The 24465-nt window shown below is 46.4% G+C and overlaps 1 protein-coding gene across 35 annotated transcripts in view; it reads left to right on the top strand.

Annotated features, from left to right (window-relative positions):
• LOC120828783 (rap1 GTPase-activating protein 1) overlaps positions 1-24465 on the top strand; it is a 42301-nt gene that overhangs the window by 3028 nt on the left and 14808 nt on the right. For 15 of the 35 annotated variants that reach the window (XR_013452529.1, XM_078087941.1, XM_040192368.2 and 12 more), the window contains exons 1-3: positions 4687-4875; positions 12676-12711; positions 21218-21311. Coding sequence is in view for 34 of the 35 variants with exons in the window: in XM_078087941.1 (XP_077944067.1) it covers positions 4832-4875; positions 12676-12711; positions 21218-21311 (174 nt within the window). In the remaining variant the exon portion in view is untranslated. Of the gene's footprint in view, positions 1-4672; positions 4876-6254; positions 6669-12675; positions 12712-19571; positions 19834-21217; positions 21312-23823; positions 24292-24465 lie in introns of those variants that run through there. The other 20 variants (XM_078088060.1, XM_040192366.2, XM_078087954.1 and 17 more) reach the window with 15 other exon arrangements.

Here is a 24465-nt window from a genome sequence, read left to right as displayed (position 1 = left end):
TGGTTCCCACTGATGATGAAAAGGTTTTTCTCGATAAGCATGAATAAGAAAAGCTACGTGCGTTCCTCCTCCTTAATGGCTTCCTGTAGCTTCTTCTCTGCACCACTGAGCTGTGTGACCGACAGACACAGAAGAGATGGGAACTTTTCTTTCTATTTTTGGGGTCACCTGCTGTTCCCATTCAGCCACTGTGACAGCGCGATCCCCTCCGTCAGGTCTGTAGCTGGCTGGAGACCAGAAGTAGACGTCACTCCTGACAGCAAGAACACAATGTCAATGCACTAGAGAACAGAAGTTACCAAACAGGACTTTTCTCATTATGCCGAGTAAGTGGGATTATGTTGAGGGGACTTTTTATGATCAATCTTCTCCTGTCTCCAAGAACCCCTTTAATGTAACATTTGAATCAGACATGTTGCCAGCAAAGACATTATGTACAATGCTAGCTAACACAAATATTTTCATATATATTTCATATTTATAACATTTTTTTTTTCAGAAGCTCATGTAAAGCATAATTTATCGAATTTTTGATTCCACTAAATTATTCATTTAATTTCATTCATTTTTTGAAAACTGAATACATTTAAGCTTAAAATACTAATTTAATGCAAAATTGTGATTTTTTTCTAAACCCTGCATGGAGGACAAGCAGCTTTGAAGATGATGGATGGAGCGAAACAAGCAGACCGATTTGTCCTTAAGTACATTTTGTACCTGGGCAATATTTTTTTATTCTAAAATGGGTTATAATGGGCAGAGTCCACTAGAGGGCGCTGGTATCCTGCTTTATACTGAGCAACACTTGCAATTCTGCAATAGAGCCACACATGAAGGACTTTTTTCAACACTTTTTAGAGACCGTCACAACATTATTTTATATTTTTTTTACCAACTGTAAACTTGAATATTTGCAGAATTCACAAAGGTAACATTGAATTATTTTGGATTCTGGATTAGTGATCAATGGAAATTAATGCCGTTAGATGTACTATTTCCACCAGTTTAAAGCAAAGGGATTCAAACGAGCTTTTCGGCTTTTGTGCAGCGAGTCTGTCTCGAGTCATCTATTGACCACCTGGCAGGACGGCAAAGTCCTCAGTCGCTGAGAACACATCGATCTCAGAGCTGCCTGAGACGCACCGGAGAGAGTAAATAGATATTTCCCTGCAGCAGAGATCTGTGTGCAACAGGCCCCTGCAGCTGTGATCTTTCATCAAATCATCATCGTCATTACCAGGAAATAAAAACAGCTGCAAGCCGTTGATTTTGAGGCTGATCCCTTTTATGAAGTCCCTCCATTGGTAAGAACTCTCAATATTGCAATTTGTGACGCTAAAATGAAACCAGTTGATAGTTTGATAGTCACTCTCCCGTGAGCAGAGTGAAGCGGGGCTCCTTCAATCGGAGGAGAGTGCAACGACGCTTCTTTTCCTGGTACTCTGTCCTGTCCCCATAATGAGACGCTGCACTTTGTGTGCCTCAGGCTGTTTGTAGCGGCTCCCGGGGGCCCGAGGGCCCGCGACCCTACCGGGAGGAGGCTGGTTGCACAGGCTCGCTCCACCGCTCCCAGTCAGATGGTCAACCACCCGTACTGTGACTTCCCAAGAAGAACAAAACACACACACACACAATGTATAAATATCCCTTTTGTTCTTTTGAAGTGACACTAAAGTTAAGTGAAGCGATTTAAGAGACCTTCTCTGGTTCAGCATGAAAACCCAAAACATTTCACATCTTCTTCACATATTCCCATCTACCAGAGCCTCATCCGTGCGCTTTCACAGCAGCTGCACACATGTTTCAGTGTGGTGAAAATGAAACGCTCTCAGAGATAAGGCTCAGCCTGTTTCCACTTTGCCCGAAGCTCAATTGCCCTTTTGAATATTCGCTCTGATCAAATATTTGTGCGGCACCCCTTCATCCGCAAACTCACCTTCTCCAAATAGCCGAGTGTGTAGTCCTTGTTCGGCCAAGTATCTGGAAAATATTTAGAAGGTATACACTCCACAAGCAGCTGGTTCATGGCGATACAGTTTAAACATTGTGGGATAATTCATTGTTTTTTTAAATGGTTATTGGCGAGCTTTAGCGTCTGCCCTCCGAGACCAGAGGTCCTCTCTATACAAAAACACCCTCACTCGTATTGATGATCGACCTCCATCAGGTACAGAGGTTTGACCCCCGAGGAACACGCAAAGAGACCTGTAGCGATGTTGCTCAAATGTCGACAAAAGCCTTTTGATTTGAGCGATCGCACGTTTGTAGGACACCAGTGCGCCTCACTAAACGCACTTTGAAGGCCTTTAAAGAAATCTCAAACACTAAGCTGGCTTCCAATTCCTCCATTCGGGCCAAAAAAGTGCATTATATTAAAACGACATGAACATAATTTGCCCTGAACGGAGAAAAGCCAGATCATGAAAGAAAACACTCCAATACAGAGAAAAGTATTATTAATGACTAGAAACAAAGCTCAAGATTTTTTGTTTTGTTTTTTGACACATAGCAAATTAGATTTCTCTCTAATGAATTGCGGCGTGAAGCCTTAACAAAGGCCTTTTGCTCGAGCTGCCTGTTTAATCAGTGCACGCCTCTCGGCGCAACGCTCATTTATTCCGCGGGAGCAAATTTCCTGTCCCATGAAACCCGAGCTGTGAATGAATGAATGGATGGACTTTGCCCCCCCCCCCCACACCCCTCCACCCTCCACTCCCCTCCACCCTCTCTCACTCTGCTTCCACCGCTGCCCTCCCCACACTGTGGAAAGACTGGAATTAATGGGACATTAACTTCCCATTCACACATACAAGTCAGAGGAGACACCCGCCCCCTCCCCCCTCACCTGTAGAAATAATTGCATGCATCGGTGTTGCTTCACAACATTGCAGTGCTTTGGGTTTCTGTCTGGGTCGGTGTGGCGGTGGCGCGGCGGTGTCAGTAGTTTCGGGGAGGGAACTCGGCCTCTCTTGTCCTCTTGAGGGTCGTCCTGCCCGTGCGCTTCCTTTTAAGACGGAAAAAGTGGCCTGAACTGGGGGAGGAGGAAGAGGAAGAGGAGAGGGGGGGTGGCCTTGTTGCTGACGTGATGTGATTAAAAGGCCTCCGTCAGTCTGGGCTGCACCCGTTCGGAAGCCTCGCACGCCACGGCCGCTTAAGTTAATTGAATTGTGAGGAAAGCGGACGGGACTCTGATGGCGGCACCAAGGCCGAAGCGCCAAATCGATAGAGTGCTACTTAAATTTGGTGCCAAGGATGGAAAGAACAGCCTGGTGTTTGTGGGCATCAAGCAATTGATTTCTGATTTGTTTCAGCTGATTAAAAGTAAGTCGGCTTGTGGTGTTGGATGAGAAATAAAGTCACAAGTTTTGACATTTGTCGTCAGTCCCCATACTACTCCTTTCCCTCCATGAACATGTTTGCACATATTTATTGATTCTGGATTCTAGATATGCTTTTGAGCATAGTTGGGTTTGAATTGTTCAATGTTTATTTTAGGTTTTGTCATATATGTATATGTATGTATTCTATTACATTACATAGGACGTCATTGAATTAATAGTTGTCTTTTCCCGTGGGCATATAAGTATTATTACTGTCAAATAAAGAGATAAAATGGCCAAAGATGTGATTAGATCAGATCCCTTTCCAAGTCAGCCAAGTACTCTTGGTAAAATCTTTTCAGAAAACTGCAGTCTCAGAGGAAAGGGATGATGTCATTGTGGGGAGATGATGTCATTCTCCCTCAGCGCGATTGTGCTAATTCTGTTGGTCGATTGATTAAGTTCTCAGTTAATCTGATGAAGACACTGATGGTCTTTGGGGAAATTAAGGTCGTGGATTGCAAAGGTTTTATTTGCTCAAGTCAAATGTTATCACCTTTGCTCCTCCGTCGGACACATCTGACAACGATTGTGTCCCCTTTGACATACCGATGGCTCTTTGGGATTTAAATGTCTATCACATGACGTCTTCATGTTTTACAAATCATTCTTTATTCGATATTTCCCTCCCCCTCAATGCTGCTTATCGAATTCCAAAGCGTCCAGTCGTCCAGACATTCACTCACAACGGGGTCCGTTACCGACTGACTCGCTCCTCCGCTGACTAATGCTGCTGGCATCGTGTGCACAACTGCAGTGACACAGACGGGAAACTTGTTCCCAGAGGTCGTCATCACTTAAGAGGAGTGGAGCCGGGGCAAAGCGCCACGACGGGCGCCATCGCGAAGGCCGATGATCCTTTTGTTTACAGCCTGTTTAACCCGCTGTCTCCTAGTGACGGGGGACGGGGAGTGTTGCCAGACTCGTTCTCAGGGATTTCTCACAATACCGAGAAATCGGCCTCTGTTTTGCAATTAGCCTTATTAGTTTTTGTTTCCTTTCTTCACCTGTGCCTCTGACGCCACATGTTGGGATCAATGGCAAAGCTGTCATTGTGGTTCCCTGTCGCCTTGGCGGGTGAGAAAGCGCAGGGAAAGGCTGCCGCCACCCTCCATGGTTTCCCTGGGAGACCGGCATGGTCAGCAACGCCCTCTCCCCCCTCCTCCCTCATCCTCTTCTCTCCCCCTCATCCTCTCCTCCCCCCCTCCTCCCTCATCCCCCCCCCCCCCCCCCCCCCGTGAAGGAGGCGTGTGTGCAAGGAAGAGGCAGGGCAACGTTAGCCGACGCTGCGGGAGTGCAACTCAGACGGCAGGCAGAGCACACAGACAGACACACACACACACACGCAGACACACACACGCAGACATGCTCAGTCAGCGTAAGTGACTCAAGTGCTGCTCCATTCAGATTCAGCAGTGTGTCGACCGGCTCTCTGCAATCCGTCAGCCGGCATGCCGCAGAGGAAGAGGAGTTTCACTTTTGGTGCCTACGGAGGGTAAGAATGAATACGATTATTTCTCCACAGCAGCCGAACCTCTGCACAACACACAGTGTGTGTGTGTGTGCGTGTGTGTGTGTGTCTCTCAATGTGTACCTGTCTGGCTCTTTGATGACTGTGCACATTCTATTTGTACATGTGATCCATTTTCATTTGACCGTCACCGTGTTGATGTGCCAGTCTTTACTGGAGAGACGTCAAATGTAGGAGCAGAAAGCCACAGACAGAAAAGTGAAAAGCTGCAGCGCAGCCGGAGGCGGGATGGATGTGGGGATGTGGATCGTGTGTTGTGTCAGGCGTTTTTTATGACTCCCACTTCAGACTCGGCAGGGCGGCAGGAGCTTTTTAATGGGCAAAAGGTGAACAGGTGCAGCGATGCCTCACTGCCTTAGGTCGCCCATACGGTTTGTGTACATCCATATAATGTGTACGCGTGTGTTGAAGGTGGCCTCACCGATAGAGACGCTAATTAAAGAGCATTATTGGACTGATGGCAGACAAACGCTTTCTTTCTACGGTCGCTTGTTTTTGGTAATAATTTGCTAGAAGATTTCTAGGAAAGAACCATATCATTGGGTACTAACGATTTGGAAAAATATAGACAGTTTATAATTGATATTCGGCTTTTTTTGGGAATCGACCCAAAGGGCTCCATAGAGAAGCTCCATTAACTGTCCACTTCTCTTTGACCTTTTCTAGTTAAGGGCAACTGACCAGACGTAACCTGGCCAAAACAGTTAGACTTCATCCTGTCAAAAGATGAAGATGAGATTTATTCGTTCTTGCTTTTACAAAGTAAAAAGTCTTGGACAATATAATGGAGCTTAATCGTTAATAGTGTGTCCGTTAAACGAACACGCTTGTCAGTACTTCAGCACATTTATACAAAACAAAAAAAAACACCTGCTTTTTCACTGGAGGAAACCCGCTGCCCCCCGCTTCTCCGCCTCCCTCCGCCGCAGCACGCTCCATCACCTCCGCATCAAATATTAATCTGAGTTGTTACGTGTTAGCTTTTTGTTAAGACTTTGGGTGCGTCCTTTTTATTCATTCGTTCATTCACTATGTGTGACAGGACGCTGAGAGATGTGGCCAAGTCAAGTGTGACCATTATATTGCGACATCTTTTTTTTTTAATTTTCGTATATCCTTCGGATCGGCTCTTACACGCCTGTTATTGTCACATGAAGTCCCTTGTCGCTGCTGCACGGCGTGCATTTGTTTGTCAGCTGTGCAGCTCCCCGTCGACTATTGAATCACGAGATGAACACATAACTCCAGCCTGTGTTGGTGTCACATTGGAAGAACGCGTGTCAGTTTAAAATCAGCCCAGTGGAAATACCCGCATTGTTTTGAAAGGCGAGAAGGCCTGAATTGGGCTCCACATTCTCTGGTCAGCTGAGTGAGCAACGGCATTTCCTCCACGCAACGAGACACCGTAGCCTTCAGGGTGTTTCTGAGTTTTAAACAGATTAATGATAGCACACGTTCACGTTTTATCTCACCCGTCTGTTGCTCCAACAAACAGGCAAAGTATCTGAAGGTCTTTCCTTGATGAAAACCTTTGTTCCGCGCTGCCGGAAGAAAACAAGAGGCTTCTATCTCTGTTTGTTTTTTCTGAGTAGCTCGTCTCTGAGGCTGATTGTATTAAATATTGGACAAAAGAGGAGAAGAGACACACCGAGAGGATATTTTTGTTTGACGGAAGCGAACGTTTGCATGACAAAAGATGATTAGACCTCAACGCGGGGCTACTTGAGGACGGGAGGCCTCTCAAGGGCCCCAGCAAGGTCAGTGGCAGAACAAACCAGAGGGCTCTTCATTGCCCACACTGTGAGTCCACCTTGACTCTTTACTGTGACATTCACATTCACAGTGGCAAGCCGTCCACGGTGAAGAACCGGGTGGGTGAATTTATATATGTATTTTTTTTTTGTTGACGTGATAAGACTAAAAACATTAGTGTTATTGTTCTGTTGTGAGTCCCGCTGTGCACTCATGCATCAGATGGACCTGCTTCAGAGAGGTGCGCTTCTGCAGTCATGCCAGACAATGTTATTGCCACTGAATGCCTCATGACAAAGTTAAAACTTAACAACTGATGTGGTTCAAAAAGTGAGCGGGAACTGGTTGACTTTGGCACGGGGAGGTTACTTATAGGGGCACCAATAATATGAGCCCAGATAAGACAGTGTGTTGAGCCTGGGTACAAATATGTGCTCCAGAAGTTGGGTGAAATAGTATAAAGAGAGAACAAATATATGAATTCTCCCCTCGGGAGACCGATGGTTCGTATGATGACGATTCCATTGGAAAAGTTGGGAATGAGAATGACGTTAAAGGACGCAAAATGAAAAAGATGCATGATTTGACCTGCAGAACATATAAAGGTTTTTATTTCCAAACGGACACTAATACTTTTATCTCTTCTTCATCTAACCAATTCAAAAACAGTTTTCCAAACATATCTCTACATCTTGATTTTATCAGAGCAGCAGGTCACATTGAGTCAACAACGTAACAGGGTTAGTGCCTCACATTCCCCCGTACGGCTAACGCAAAGCTAACGCTGTTAGCTTTCCCTTCACTGCAATAAAACAAACTCCCAGGTTAGGGACTACAGAACAGGGTTTTATAAAAATATCTGCTTTACAGTATCAAAACCACACACATAATTAAATATGTGAGGGACATGACATCGCAAAATAAACAAATATTAATCATGACAACGGAAAACTTGATTTTTCTTCGTTGGTTGTGATAGATATCACAGTGCCAATAAGCCAAGCTCTGGTGTGTGTGTGTGTGTGTGTGTGTTTTCATACACACTGTGTCCTACTGTACTGCAGCTAACCGAGGACATTGAACCACTTTATGCCCAGTTCTCCGTCAATGGATGCATTCAGTGCGCTGGGTGGAGATACAGTATCCAGGCTGGTCACGTGCTGTTTGACAATGTTTCTTGTTACTACCCCGTGCGTAGTGTGTGAAGATGTTGTTGCCTTTTGTGTCTCTCTCTATGAATCTATTTTCTATCCAGTTACTATCCTGAGGGACAATGGCTAAGCCTGACACAATACCTCGTTCACAGTAAACCGAATGAGCTCTCACGCTGTGTTAATCCATATTTCTTATTACAACTATTTGATAGATTCTCCTTTTACATTTGCCGAGACATTTCTGGTCCCCAGAGGATGAATCCCACTGACATTGGTCCCACACATGTTTCTAAACCACTACAAGCAAGTTGACTCTTGTCATATTTTGACAACAACTACAACAGCTGGGTGGATTGGAATGATATTTTGTAAACACATTCATGGTCCCTCGGCCCGAACTGTAATTGCGTAGTCGACCCTGTTGCTGTCTGGCCGGCGGCATCATCAGGTACTGAAGGAAGATGCAAAACTACTTCCCATGTGGGCTCAATGTCAGCTTATTTCAGCTAATTCCTAAAGTGAAGGAAACCGAAAAGGAAAGAAATTAAGAAATTTAGAGTTGGGCTTTAAGTCAGATTAAGTTGAAGCAACTAGCTGACGCGGCGATGGCTCAGGGTTTCCTGTGCCTCGCCTCGAGCCTGCCCATCCCTCGCTGATATTTGTTTCCATGGAAACCGGCCATCTTTATCTTTCCCAGTGCGTTGATATGAGGTCTCTCTTTTTGGGTGTCATGTTGTATAGCTGAAGTAATACAGTACATTTCCTGTAATGGTCTTGGTATTTCAGTTTGGAGCCTTTATCCAATAATCTCAACACACCCTGGTTGATTTCACTTTATGGGAATTTCACGAAACTTGAGAGTGGGTGAGACGCTCAGGATGAGGTTCGGGGGAACGTTGTTGTTAGTGGGGCGGTTCATCTGAACCATATCCTTTCCTCTCCGCTTCTTAAGAGACAACCCAGACGTTTTAAGGCTGTTTACCGAGGGCGGCTATGCATTTCACTGATGACGGTCTGATTTATCTGCACACTGTCGGCATCACTGAAATCGACACTCTTTGAGCTCGAACCGACACCACAAAAACCCATTTAAATGTATGTGTCAGGCGGAGACCTTGGGGTTGTAAATGACCTTCTGCATTGGGGGAGTCGGGCCTCGTCCTACTGTGACAACGCGTGTGTCCACAGTACAGTGAACAAACAAACCCCACAGGGCCGGTTTCCTGACACTTTTTTTTCGCACTGTTTTCTGAGAAGGAGGAAGCTTTAAGCTTTCATTTATATTTTTCAAAATTTCTCACGACAGTGAAAGTGCAAATATTTGTTTCTTCACGTCTGTGTCTTTTCATAATATTAGAGTCGTTACAACATCCTGCAAGTTGCAGGCCACAAATATTTACTCAATGTTATCATTAAGATGAGGTCAAAATTCAACCGTCAGCAGTAGATCACAGCACCATGTCTTGCCGTGCTGCCTGTGAGGTATGTGCTGTCGCGGCGTGAGGCGCCACTTGTCTGGCGTGGCGACGACTCCCTGGCCGACCACTCGGGGTCGAGGCTCCTGATGGGCGCTGGGGCGGGTTTGCCGATCAACTGGAGCGTGGCGGTTAAGGAGACGCGGCTAAGCGTCTCCAAGCACAATCAACTGGGCAGATTTCTCAGGGAGATCGTGGCCTCGTTTGGGTAAAGTCCCGCGCGCTGACAAAGATTACAAACGCTCTTCATTTGTGCCGAGGGCCTCTGGTATGCAGCTCGTCAAGCTCAAAATACCTGCTGTAATAGTCTGTAACTGCTGTAACTGTGAGTACAGTCCTCGTTTGAACTGATCAGTAGGGATCTGGCTCGTCTTTGGCTCTTTATCGCTCAAAGGCATGCGGCAGGCGGGGCACATTCCAGCCATCGTCTCAATCTGCGTCTTCATCCTGCACCAAAACATCATCTCACCGGCTCTTTAAATGCACTGTCCTCCCCATTGTGTATTCAGGGCAACGTCTCTGCCAACAGTAAAGTATTGATGAGTATTCCTCCCCCTTTTGAAGATGACGTCATTCATTTTTGAAAAGTCATCTTGTGGTTTCAGGTATTTGGCAAAGCTCCGAGGGCATATTCCTTTCTCCTCTGACATCCTTCCCTGATGATTTTTCTCAGTAACTTAAAGCTTTGTGTCGCTTTCAGCTCAGTGTCATTGAAAGGTGAAATGCCGTGTGTACCTGCATGTCCATAGCTGCTCTGATGCCGTCCTCCTGGACAGACACTGACTTGCTGGAGACAGTAATTGCCTTGTTTAAACTGTGGATGATAATAAACTGGTCCCTCCTGAAGTATCCTCTAGTGGGATTATTTCTTACATTATTTGGAATTCTGTGATGTCATGTTGGGAATCCCAATACGAGCTCACAGGACGCACTACCGGGAGACACAGGAGCAAACTTTGACATATCGTTAACCGAGGGTTGCTTCTCGCTCGCCTTTTGGCCGTCTCCGTGTCTCTCGCGGCTGAAATCTTGATCTTGAAGTCTTGATCAGGCTAGATTAGTGATGCGGTGCCTGAAATAGATGATCTCTTTGGCCCAGATCGTGATCTTCCCCGGGTTAAGCTTAAGTCCTGGCTCTCTGGGGCGCTGCAGCACGCCACAGAGGTTTTTTTTTAAGGTCGACCTTTTATTTTGCCGTAAATCAGGACGCCAACAACTATCTGAGTCCCCGTCAACTCTCCGGCTTCCCGCTGTAACTGGTTTTGGGCAGATATCTGTCCAAAAGGTAGATCCGAACACCGAACACAGTGTTGAGTGTGGTCAACTTGGAGCTATAAAGCCCGGACGCCTGATCTGGAAGGCTCCTGCTAACCTGGACGTGATATCTTTGAGGGTAAAGGTCAAAGTGGCCACTTGTTGACCTTGTTCAAGTGATGTGGGTCATGGCACACACTCGGCTGTGCCTGGCCCTTGTGCTGCAGATGTCAAGTTGACCCATTGGGTCAGGGACTTTCACAATGGTCCCTTGTTTAGTAACGTCCTGTAGCTCCCCTTTTAGGCTGATTCGCAGGTTGATTTGTCGTGCACGATGGCAACCTTGGATGTACCGCCGACGGACAAAAGAGTTTATTGAATTGAGGCGGGACATGGAGCTTAAGCAGAAATGAGATGGTCTTATACTGACATTTCATTTCGCACTTGCCTCTGACAGTTCTCTCACCACCATAGTCATATATTGGGCCGGATGAGGGCTGTTGTTTGTCGAATCTTCTGAAAACACACGTGGGAATGACATTATCAGCGCCTCCCTTAAAGCTGACTGCAGTTCTCTTTGCTGATCTGCATTTCATTCATTCCATTTCCCTGCCTCACTGCATCAGTAAACAAATCCTCTTCATCTGCATCTTTGTCTGCATGCTCGCTTTTAGCGACAGGCGGAATGTTTTCCAATTGTTGCACATCTTACACGGCTTTGAACAGGCAGCTGCCTTGTGCTGCGTGAGCCTCGTTCCCTCGGTAGCCGTGTGTTTCATGTCTGTCTCCCTCCCTTCCGAGGATCTTATTGAGTTTTCTTTTCTTTGCAAGAGAACGCCGGGTGAGCTGCAGTTTCGTTCTGTGCTTGTGCTATTACACATGACACCTTTCGATGCCTGTCGTTCACGGCGACTGAATCCTGAATATCACACGCTCTCTCTCATCATCTCTTGCCTGTTAGCATGATTACAGCCAATTGTGAATTGAATTGATACAATCTAATTACAGCAGAAGTTGTTGGAGACACACACAATAGTGACCTTGATAAACGTTATACCAGTTAAACATCAGCATCTTAATATTGACAAATGGGAGATCCCAAAGCCACTAACACGCCGCTCTCAGTCTTATTTCTCAAGCTTCATTTCTTTTCTTTTTTTTTCTTCTTTTTTTCCCAGAAGTGGTTATTTGATCCTTTTGGTTTTGTGAAAACGAATCACGTCCGGGAAAATATGAGTAAGAGGTCTGAACGGCGTTGCTTTGGGGACAACCGCGCAGGAAAGGAATGAGGCGCATGAGGGATGGAGCCGAATATGTTGCCATGGGAGATAAGGTCATCAGCAAGGGAAGAAAACTATGTGAAATCTACAGTTTGGGGTTTATTTTCATACATATTCATATATTGCCTTTGTGTTGGGGTCCGTTATGTGCAGACACATAAGACGAGTTCCCTTTCCCCTGTGACACTGCCTGACGCCATCACGAGAGACCGGCGCGCAGCCCCGAGTCTTTCCACAGACATTTTTCACTATAAAGTCAAGTGCTGCTTCCCAAGACTGGTCATGCTTATGATTCTGGTGGTGATGTTTAGCAAACAAACTTACTCCTCTTTGTCAGAGTCCGGCCGTCATGATACCAGTCCTACGGGTTGATGAGCACAGGGGATTTTTTTTATGAACTGCACCTGTCAGAAATGAGGCTTCTCCCACACAAACAGCGCCATCTACGGTCAGAGGCAGTGCTTTGCATCATAACCTGAGCAGTCATCTGGTGCACAAATATTCTTATAGAGCGACGGAAGGATAAATGATATATTTTTTTTCTTGAGCAACACTGATTGATGATCCTCATGGTGGGATTTATCAACCATGACAATACCCGTTTGTCTCAAGGAACACCAAGCTTGTAATCCTCCTCTCACTCAGAGTAATGAACTCCGTTATATGCCAACTTATATGCAAATATATTTTAAAAAGTATAGCTGACTTCCTTTCCTCGTTGTTTTCATAAATCACAGCGGTTTATCTTCTTATTGATCCCAAATAAACACAACTACAAAGTCATGAAATGAGAAATAGAGAATTGTTTGTAACAGCTGTATTTATTTTCTCCTTCTTTTCTTTTTTTAGCGTTGACAAGACATTCGCCAAGGCCAGAAGCTTATGGTGAGTTCTTCTCTCTTTTCTCAATAAATGTGTTCAATTACGACAGCACAGCACGTTGAGGCGATGGCAATTTGTTATCTGAGTCACACACAGCTTTACAACAAACACAATGGAATACCCCCCCGACCGGCCTTGTCATTTTTTTAAATGTGTGTCGCCCGAGGAGGCTGAAAGCGACATGAATGAGCGTGTGAAAGGCAGAGCAGATGTGTGTGTGTGGTGTGGGGTGGGGTGGGGTGGGGTGGGGTGGGGGGGGGAGATGGGGGGAGTCAGACTCCCACCCTGCGCCGCTATCTCTGCAGTGCTGGCAGGGAGCTGAGCGCGCACGCCTCTCGCCACTGCAGATGGACCACACTCCTCAATGCGTTAGGTGTGATGGCCCCAGGGGGCCCTCAGTCCCCCCCCCCCCCCCCCTGCTGACTGCAGCAGGTTATACGGTGCCCATCGCTCCTTCCCTCTGGAATACAGCAACAGGAAGATCTCACTTTCCAGGCGGCCCTGCAAGCGTTACTCAGCAGAGGCTTGAGGGGACTGAAGTTTGGCCGTCGGGGCCACAACGCCGCGTCAGACTGCAGTCGGACAGCTGCAGCGCACGGGAGGAAAGAAGAGGACAAAGCAGCGGATAATAACCTCCAAGAGGATGACATCACAGGAATGGTGAACGAGGATTGCAGGCGAGAAGAGAGGAAGCGGCACTAAGGAAGCGAGTGGACGAGATGACGTGAAGGGAACAGCGTGAGAGTTCAGCAGACTCGCACTTGGTCTCCTCCTTGTTTCTGGGTCGTGCGGTTCTTCAAAGCAATAACTTGAATTGTTTTATTAAAATCATTGGTGTTGTGACAAATTTCTAAAAAAAAATACTGTTGTTCAAATACAAAAAAAGATCCAGTCTCCCACCAAGTTCTGTATCTTGGACAAAACAGAACCCAGCAAAATGCTGTGCTCACCTTTCCGAATTGGAAGGCCGAGAAAATGCTGGTGAGTTTTTTTACAACCTGCCTGAAGTTGGTTTTGATGACGAACGCATGACTCCACACCTTAATGCAAAGTTGCTTCCTGCATTAATTCCTCCAAAATCCCTAAACATTAAAAAAATTATTAAGGAAGCGAAGCGTGCATTCTTTCTAAAAAGCAGCAATATCTTACCGCTATCTATGTCAAACAAATATATACGTTTAATTTATGATTGATATAGATTCAAACTTCATTTGTACAGCGGATTAGTGTAGTGTAAAAAAAGACTGGGAAACACATTTGTTTTACAATTTAAGTACAGTAATCCCTCGTTTATCGCGGGGGTTACGTTCCGAAAATGACCCGCGATAAGTGAAATCCGCGAAATAGAAAACTTTTTTTTTTTTTACAATTAGCAACTATTACATGTATACAAATACAGTGACTCGCGTGTAGGCCGTTTCACTGCTCTTCAGACTGGGCCGCTGCATCCTGACTGCGCTCTGCAGTGTTCTCTTCTTCTGAAGCCCGCGGTGCAGGTGTGTTTGTTCGGGAGAAGAACATAGTGATAGGCAGCTGTTGTCGCTCTTTTTTCTTCTTTGCAAAAAGATCCTTGTACACCGACATGCCACCATCGATTACGTTGGAGAACTGTAATGAACGGCTCGGGAGTGAGTTTTTAGCGAATCAGAATGCAGAGCACAATGCACCAAAAAAAAAAAAAATGCAATATGAAAATCCGCGAAATAGCGAATCCGCGATAAGTGAACCGCGAAGTGGCGAGGGATCACTGTATTGCCATAAAAAACAGCTCAGACTAAAGCAATGGTTTTTAAATCCAAAGATATCAACAGTTTCATCATCTCTCAGATTCTACAACAAAAGCATAAATAAAGACAACAGCTCCTCTGGTTTTGATCCTTTGACTCTTGTAGCTGTTTAAATGCTGAATGACCTTCTTCCATCTGGTCACAGACAATAGACAGATGCTCCTCGAGCCCCGTGGCCGCGCTCTTCAGGGGAGGCCTGTAATTGGTTGTAATCCCGCCCTGCTAAGCTCCCCTGATGGCGGCAAATGGCAGAGGCGGGTCAGTGGGGACAGTGGCTAAATGGACATGTTGTGCAAGAGCCTTTCTTTTTTCTATACGTACAAATATCCGGGCCCCAAAGTGCACTCGGCCCCTGGAGCATGATGGATCATAGGGGCGGGTTGTCCTGTGAAACAACTTGGCCCCTGAGATCCTTGCCTCAGACCAGCTGACCTTTAGCCGGGCAAGTCTGCCACCCTCGAGTGCTGCTCTTGCTCGCAGTTCTTCCTCGACTGTGAATATCTTCTTGCTATTAACCTCTTCTTGAAATGCAGCAATAAGCAGAATGTAAAGTCTGACTTTTGCCTAAAGTCTGCTTCCACTCAAAACTGTGTGTTATTGTTACTTCTCTCGGGTGTTTGAGCTTCGCTCTGCGGAGCTGAAAGAGGTTTTTGTTCGATCGCATGTTAGGAAACCAATCGCGGTCCGACGTGCAGCTTCCAGAGGTGTAATGTGGAAAGGCCTCAATCCTGGACTTTTATTTTGGAAAACAGGAGTTTGAGCTCTGCGTTAAGTGGTGCACATTTTGAAACATACAGTATGTTTAAAATTTTCAACTTTGTGCACAAATGATGCGTGGGAGGGCATCTTCAGTTTGAACAGAAGAGTCCAGCTGTGTTCGATGGTTGTGCTGGTCTTGGTTTCCCTGTTTTCTGCCCTCTAGTGGTAGAACGTGTAGTCTGCAGTTGTCCTTTTATTATTGCTCAAAATGATATCTTTGATGAATTGGTCGTCCAGACGGGTGAATCGCAAAGGCTTGACAGTGGCGTACTTTTCTTTCAGACTGATCTAAATATCAATTGTCTTGTTCAAATGACCTCGCTGTTTTATTCAAGATTGTGTGACGCAACAGCACATTCAATTTTTATGATGCTTTCTAAATTCTAGGCCCATTTCATCCTCTGTCTCCTGTTTCTGCCCCCAAAACACTCAAGAGGCGTCTGTGCACACACTCGTCTGTTTGTGCTCACTGATTCCCCATGAGATGTCACTCTGCATCATCCTCCACCCGTCTCCTCCGCACATGCGCTCCCGCCGCGGCGTGAAGCCGGGCCGTGGTGTCTGTTTGGTTGTGCACGCTCGTGTGTGTGTGTGTGTGTGTGTGTGCGTGCGTGTCGAGCCGAGTTTGTCTGGAAGAGAGGACGTAGTGGGAGAGCAAACTGTCACGCCGGATCAGACCAGACTCTCTCCCTGCGAGTCTCCTGCCGTCCGACCAAATATAGCAGCGGAGTGACAAACTCGTCTCAATAATCCAAATCTCAACATGTCGTCCACCATCCAGCGGCGGCAGGAGAAACCATAAAGCTCCCGGGGAAGCAGGCGGCGGAAGGTTGAGAGGAGAGCCGAGCGACTTTGACGTTACGTTTTCCTTAAACTTTGTCTGATTCTTGAACCTCTTCAACGGCAAAGTAGTTCAACACCTCGTCTTTGCTCCGGACTCTCTTTAAGATTGAAGAGGCCTTTTTTGTTCCTTGTTCGTGGGTGGGTAAATATCCCGGGGAATACATTTGAGGAGGTGTCCCTCGTGGGATATTGATGATAAGCCAGTGAGGACTTTGCACTGTAGTTGTTCTTGTGTTGATTGAAGGTTTGAAGACCACTGGATACAGAGTTTTCTCTGACCGCAACTCAAGAGAGTACGAACCGATCCTTCTGTGACCTGCTGGCATTGAAGAGGCACATCCACACGACTGTGATTTCCCAAGGGGGGGGGCGGGTTTCCAAGGAAATCTGAACTGTGATATTGTGAGAGATAAGCCAGCTAGAAATCCAATACCAAAAGGCCGTCAGAGTGAACATGCTTTATTCAAAAACAGCTGCTGTTCATGGCTTATGCAAGCTGAATGCGGCCAGCTGTTGGGGGGGGTCAAGGAGTCTCCTCACACGGCAGATCCCACAGACATCTCATTATTCATCATTCAATGCATGATGAAGTATTGTTTGGCCATTTTGTTATTTCTTCTCATAAATACAGTTGTACTTAAAAACAGTCGGTGTGGAATTGCTAAACGAAAATTCCTTATCTTAATGATTTTACAATCAAGTGCAGTTCCCCTGGGAACAAAAAGCTTCTCAGACTTATCTGGTTTTCTAAATGTGTCAAATATTTGCCTTTGTCTGATTGTGGCGGCAGTGACGCTGACGGCTATCGGACTAAAAGGGTCTGAAGGTTTTACTTTGAAAACAGAATGTTTGAATACTTCCCTGCCGCTCACACGCGGAATCAGACTCAGAAGATCAGACACAGCGTTAAAGGTTTCACTACATACAGTGTGTTCATGGAGGCAAACTTCCACCACAGACTTTCTTCAAGTGGGACTCGCATCTTTTCATGTGGAAAGATTGCTCGCCGCTCAGAGAAATGGTTTCACACCGGAGACAATCACCCTCCTATTTGTGCGAGTGCTTCAGGTCATTTTGAAGGGGGGGGCAGAACGACCCGGAACACACGGCAATTCCAGGCTCTATTTGTGTGGTAATTCATTGCACACGGGCCAGCCGAGGCACCAGGTGTTCCTTCTTCATGACAAATTAAAAAAAAACAAGCAGGTTGGTTACTTATATCTGAACTCCTCAGTGTCGTCGGCGTCATACGTGATGGCGCCGGGGAGACGAGATCACCGCGGCTGAATCTGTTGTCTGACCTCTGAAATACATTTTCACACACATTGAAAAACAGCCTGCTCCTGAATTGATTTGTGTTTGAGGAGTGTCAGCCGTGCTTATGAATGAAGTGAGGTCGGACCTTTGGTTCAGTGGGTGGATGCTGACATGGGGGCGGGATCTTAGGGGTCAGAGGTCAGAGAATATCCTTTCAAACTGAATATAAGTGATATTGAGCCAGCACGGATTTACACATGTTGGAAATGTTGGTCAGGGGATCCATTCACCACTTTCCACTACCTGAGACAGCTGTAGAGCGCTGTTATTATGTAGGCGCACTTATATTGTCATTATTTATGATAATAAATGTGTCATTGCGGTTTACTTTGTGCATCAGACGTCACTACTTAACAACTGTTTCAACGGGATAATAAAAGTTATGGCCACGAGCAATAAACACGCTTACCTTTCATATCGGCCTGACTGCCCCCCCCCCTGATGTTGTGGCGCAATTACCCGTTTCCAAACATGACATTTCAAAATAAACCTTCATGATTATCAATCCGGTCCCGATCATGTGACACACACAGCGGGGCTCTGCAGAGAAAATCATGCTGGCAACGTAAAAGTTAGGAAGCAGTTGGCCCTCCTACTTTGACTTGCAAACAGACTCTGGGCCTGATTACCTCAGTGGATTTGTTTGTATGTCCAAAGCACATCTAGGAACAGCAGGAGAGCCCTCAGACCTCCGACATTTCACACGTTGCTGCAGGAAGAGTGAGAGCTAAGCTGCTGGAACACTGCGGTAATCATTAAATACCTCATCAATTCAGTGCGGTCCCTCCCTGATCCCCTCTGAGGTCCAGCACCGCTAATTAAATCTCCCCCTCTGGGAGACGCTCGATCGTTCTGCAAAAGTAACCGCGCATTCATATTTCATTGGCCCTGTTGCCGCGCTGCTTGTGTATAATGTGTTTTAACCCCCCTAAGTGACCTCTGGGGTCACAGGCTGGTCCCCACACGCACACATTATACAAATCTGGATGTATTAGTGATACCTGATGAACTCACGGTTGCCGATTCTTCATCAGTCTCGTCCTGAGCCTCTGCGAATGATACGCTGCTTTAAATCATTATTTCAATTATTATCTAACCTGTCTTGGTGGAGAATTAGCTGCTAAAAAGCCTGAGCTGGAATGAGGGGAGGAGGTGAGGACATCGGAGGAGAGCAATGGAGAATGTCCACTGGCCTCTTCCCCGGGCCACTGGGATGGGAATCCTTTACATTCACATTGGGATTGTTGTGCTTGTTGTCTTCTTTACTTATTAGAGGAGTGTTGATCTGACCAGAAGCGTTAAAACATCCGTCCGCCTGCTCTTATCCGATGGTTTTTATCTGCAAGCACCATTGACGAAAGCCCTCACAGAAAACAACGTCATGGTTTAAAAAAGGTCCTACCTTCGTGTATATGTATGAATATATCGATCCGCAGTCTTTGCTCAAGCGTCATACAGAGTTCCAACCAAAGTCCTTACAAATCGCTTCTAATCTCCGCAAAATTAAAGTGCTGTCCGACAATATGTTTTACTTCCTTTTTGCCAGTAAGCTTTGGCCATGTGAGAGGATTATTTGTTTTGTTTATCACAATACAAAGCTCCTAATGGAGCCCAGCGTGGGGACTGCGCTCTAATCCCTTGTTATCTCTCCGTGGCCGACACGTACAGCACACACTCCGTCCTCCTGCACAAGGAGCAGTAAGGGGGCAGCTACGCCGGCTCACCTTTAACTGGTATATGCTGGACGCAATTACCTCAATCATGTCGAGACAAAATTAACACGGCTTTAAATTTGCGTGTGGCTGATGTGGTTGCCACAGCAACAGCCGTTAGCTGGCTCATGAGGCGGGGCGGGGATGGAAGGAAACACCCATTAGTCTAATCAGCGCTTCTTTCTCTTTCTGAGCGGCAGACTTCTTTCGTCCCCCTAAATGGACGAGGGGGGGGCAGGGACGAGGGGAGCGGGGGGGGGGTCTCCCTCTGTGAAGGGGACCAGGTCACGCGTGGTTGAGCTTTAGAGCGGAGAGGGTGGGGATGAGAGGAAGCGACAACTAAAGAGTGCATGTGTGTGCATGAGAGACTGGGTGGGAGGAGAGTGATGGAGGGTGGAAGGAGAGTGAGGGAGGGAGGAGAATCAGAGGCAGGGGGGGGATGCTCACTGGGAGTTTGCGGCACTCCGAGGAGCCGTGAGTGAGGCCAGCAGGTGAACGACCGATTTGAAAGCAGCAAGTGAACTGACACCGGAGAGAGAGAGAGAGAGAGAGAGAGAATAAACAGAGAGAGAGAGAGAGAGGGAGGGAGGGAGGGAGAGGAGGAGAGAGGGAGGGCTCTCCTGGAGGAGAAGCGCACAGACAGTGAGTCATCTGTCTGACTGCCGGTCAGCGTCCGGACTTCCCGCGGAGCGTCCAGCTGCCGCTGTGTGAGTACGCTTGCTGCTGATGTCGCTGGTGCGTCTCCAACCAGCCGGGGCGTGTTATGTAATTTGTTGTGGTGTTTTGGGATGAAGCCGTGGCTTAGTGATGCAAACTGATCCGCGGCAGGGGTCTCGTGTGGAAGTGGAACAGGCAGGTGTGTGTGTGTGTGTTCCTGGCACAGCATGCTCGTTGTGGGGGGGGGGCGAGTTTGTAATGGACTGGACGGGACGATTCTTCTGCCACTTTATTGTGTGTTTCGATGACGCCACAGTGGAGCACTTAAACAAGTTGTTGGGAATGAAAGCTTTTTCTTTCACACATATATGTATGTATGTGTATATATATACACATATGTGTGTGTTTTCAGAATCCATCTATATTGCATCATGTCTAATTAAGAGTCCGGGACAGATGATGCCCCTTGGTATCCCACGGGAGAGATGCTGCTGCTGCTGCTGCTGCTGCTGCTGCTGGGGCTCAGCACCTTGTGCATGCTTATTGACCCTGCTGAGGAAGGGTCCATTTATATCGTTTTCTTTATTTTTTCATCCCCTATATTGTATTTTAGGTTCCGTGGAGAGATTTCCATCCCGGCCGTTGTACAACTTGAGCATCTGTTTGTCTCATCCTCAGCACCAGAGCAGCCTACATTCACTCTACTAGAAAAACGCTTCGATTCGGGAGTATTTTGTGCGTCTGCTCGGTGCCTTTTTGTGTGTTGAAGGACACTTCCCTGGATTCGGAGACATGATGCATATTTTATTGTGGCCGCTGAAGCCCTCTTTGATCATCGCAGGTACAAAAGGAACATATTTAACTTTGCACCGTCACTGCTTCACAAGGATTTCCGATCCCTTTTCACAGCAAACAATCACTCGCCACTGGTCAACAGGGGACGCCGCTAAGTGGGGGTATCGACCGGGTCGTGTGGGGATGAATTGCCCCGGGGAGAGATATTGACTTTAGAGCAAAGGACAGTGGTATCGTTGGGTTTTGCATTAGCAAATGTGTTACTCGAGGGAGTTGGCGGCATTGTGTCCCTCGATCCCTCGAAGTTTTGCGAATAGCAGCTTATTCTCTGAAAGAAAGTAGGAACCTCCTCAGGGGATTATGATTTGTTATTTTCTAGGCAGCAGTTTTATGTTTTTTTGAAAAGAGAGAATAAATTGTGTATTGACTTTTTGTGTTTCCGACACGCTTAACTTAACTGGGTTGAACCCTTTACCACATATTTCATAAGAAGAAACCTGAAGAACGATACCTCAGAGCAGTACATATAAACGCATTCTGTTGATGAATGCGAGCAACAACATCTCCCGGTGCCTTTCGTCTGTTCTCCTGCTTGATCCCAAACTGACGGAATGTTCTCTTTCACCTGTCTGATCGCAGGAAACAAGATGGGAATGAGCCACAAATGTCTGCGACGCTAGAGCCCCAGCTGCTGCAGCCTACGGCCCCGTGCACCACCTCGCCGTTCCACAAGGTAGGAGGAGAGCGAGCGGGGAGGAGGAGGAGGTGGGGGGTGGGGGGGGGGTTGAGTTGCACTTTGACCCCTGACCTTATCCCAGCGACCTCCGTGTGAACTTTGCTAGGCGTCTCTGCTCATTTTGTCCCCACGCCTGCTTCTCTCCGGGACATGCTCGCTGGGTTTTCTGTCTCCCGTGTAATCTGTCGTGACTGTTAAGACTCCGGCTTCCTGCTTTTTCATTCTCGTCCTCCTTTCAGCGCACGGAGCTTTGTGTCTGGGATGATCATCTTCGCCCGATTCAATTAATACAAATCTATTTTTATCAGGAAATTGTCAGCTTGATGACGAGATATTCTCAATGCAAGCCGAACGAGTCTGAGGCCATCGAAGCAGACAAAGTACAGCTTGTCTGAGGAGTCGTCATTGTTAAATCAAGAGACTTTGTCTCGCGTAGGATGCATCACTAGATTGGAAAGACACTAGTGTTCAATCTTTGTGTGGGGTTCAGTTGTTATCTAGTTGTGTCCAAGCAACGACCAAGTGTTATTTTAGCTTCGGTTAAAAATCACAATTTTATTTTTCTTCTGGTAAGCAAAGTATGCGTCAATTCCTCTTCTTCCAAACCTTTTTCCTTCAACCCGCAATGCCTGTTTGGCCACTTTGTGAGACTCACTGCCAGAAGGTCTCGTCGAGTTTTTCTCCAGTCCACTAAAATATTCACATTAGCATTTATGAATGTGCTTCGCTTGTTCTCTTTTTCTCCCGTTCAGAGGAGAGCATGTGAGGAAAGACTTAGATTGGAGGTGGAGAACACAAAGGGGCATCATTTCCATGAATCTATTTCAGGTCGTCACAGTACGCATCGCATCCACGAGGCTTTCTCAATCTTCCAGCCCACCTTTTGGCGCCTGCTCTTGCCATAATGAGCTGCTGACGCGTGAAACCGTCCACGACTCGCCTGGTTTTTCAGATATTTTTGGAACTCGGAAACGGAACAAAGCTGAGCTTGCTGGTGATTAAAAAGTGGATACAATCTCGCAGGCGTCAGATTGGTTTTCGCGAGGCCTCTTCCACTTTGGATGGGGCTTATGCTTCGCTCCAACTGACTTGATCTGAATAGAGCGGCGGGAGTGGGGAGAGAAAGGGATTAAAAGGGGAATGTCGAGGTGGGGGGGCGTTAAACAGTCCCCTCTGATCTCTGCCTCCGTACTTCAAACCTTTATTTCCAAACACTGGAAAGGTGTCAGCGGCAGTTGGCCAACGTTGTGTCTCCAAATCCCTGATTTATTCAACTCTCTTTTAATTTTGCCATTCAGTGTTTGATGAGAATATTGAGGCACAGAATGGTATTGTAGTGTATAGTACTGTAGTATAATAAGGGTTTAGTGGGTAAGACACAAAGGAGCATATCACTTTAATTCAGAGCCCTGCGGAAAGCAGGTCAATCTGCATTTAACCCCGGCAGGTCTTATGGTCGCTGATTCAAACTACTCCGGTGTGACAGCAACTAAGTGCATGTAGGTCATTTAAATCAGTAATTCCAGATGCTACTTTTCTCCCATTCAATATTTCACTTTTTACTCCACTGCATTTATGTGACATCATACATTACTAGTCAGTCGTCACTACCTGCAGGTTCAGACATTGGTGCAGCACAAATTATAATACAGACATGTTTTTATTCCCTAGATGTGCCACTCTGCACACTGATGCTTGGGTTAGTCTCTGTAGTTGACTTTTGACACATGGAAGAATTTTCAGTTCACTGCTGGATGCCTTCAAATCTCACCGTCTGAACCTTTTAAGTCAAAGATATTAATAATGTTGATTATTTCTGACAGATATTAAACACACAAATGTCAGTATTCTTATAGTTTGCTTCACAGTTTCCAATCACAAATCTAATGGAAAACCACGATGCATTTAGTTCAATACATAAGGTAATTTTCAGAAGCTCCTGTGCTTAAAACAACACACTTTGAACAACAAGCGCTTTATAAACGCACACACCCTGCCTGGTGTTGCCTCACACTTTGGATTTTAGTGCTACAATAGAAACTGTTTTCTCCAATAGTCCTCCATAAGCTCTTGATGACAGTGAGATCCTAAGCAAACAAAACTAAGAACCAGACATGCATCAAAGAAAAAGACAACCGGCATACTTAAGCCTTTTGGAGCCGGTTAAAGATTGAGTCGCCCTGATGAGGAAGATGGTCTTATCATCTTATGATGAGCTCCTCGGCTCTGGTAGTGAAAGGTGTAGAGCACTTGCACCTGCACTGATCCCCAAACCTCAACCTAATAACATTTACTCCTCTTTAAAAGCTTTAAAAGCATTTGTTTCCAAGCTTGTGATCTCCTAAATTCTCAATGTTTGCACCACTGCTCTATTAGTTTACGGTTCAGTGGCACTGCCCACACGCGGTAGTTCTCTTGTGAGCAGAAGTTTGTTCAAGGCACGTCAATGACAGCTAATTGTGCTCCACCCGCGGCCACCTGTCAAGATACGCCCGGTGATAAAGAGGTGGATCATTTGGAATTTGTCCTGCACTGCTACGTGGTGACTGAGTAGGACAAGACTTCGAAGGTCAGTGAGAGGATTACTGCTCCGACCTCCAAGCAGCAGCAGCAGCAGCAGCAGCAGCAGCAACACGCGCCTTTGCATGCAACCTGAGACACACACGTGCCGATAGTGTTGTGTGTTTAGAGCACGACCCGGGAGAGCCTGCGGATCTCGTCTCCAACTCGGTCTGATACGACTCTTTGGTCATATGGTGCTTGGGATGCAGCTCCACGTTGGCTGTCAAAGTGGGACGTCGTCAAACCGCCTGCGATCCAGGGAACAGGTGTAAATCGCATGCTGAAGTCAGTAAGGAACCATCTTTTGGAGCTGCAGGACGCCGTTTTTTTAGGAAAGTTAGAAATGGATAAAAGTGGCGACAAGCCCTTCAAAGCTCCCCTGGTGACGAAAACGAGCTGGAAGAAACCCAGCAACGTAAGTAGCTTCACTTTAGAAACGTGCAGGTTGGAAAACATCCCTAGATGGAAAACTATAGATGCAATTTCCAGAAAATTTCCGTCGAAGCTTTGACACCCGCCTCTCAAAAGGCGATTATCTCAGTGTAAACACACAGATGACATTACATGAACATTCGACTAACCTGTTCTT

The sequence above is a fragment of the Gasterosteus aculeatus genome, chromosome 2 (assembly GCF_964276395.1).
Source record: "Gasterosteus aculeatus chromosome 2, fGasAcu3.hap1.1, whole genome shotgun sequence".
In the NCBI taxonomy this organism is placed as follows: domain Eukaryota; kingdom Metazoa; phylum Chordata; class Actinopteri; order Perciformes; family Gasterosteidae; genus Gasterosteus; species Gasterosteus aculeatus.
The sequence above is the reverse complement of the archived record's forward strand: the minus strand, read 5'-3'. Positions and strand labels throughout refer to the sequence as shown.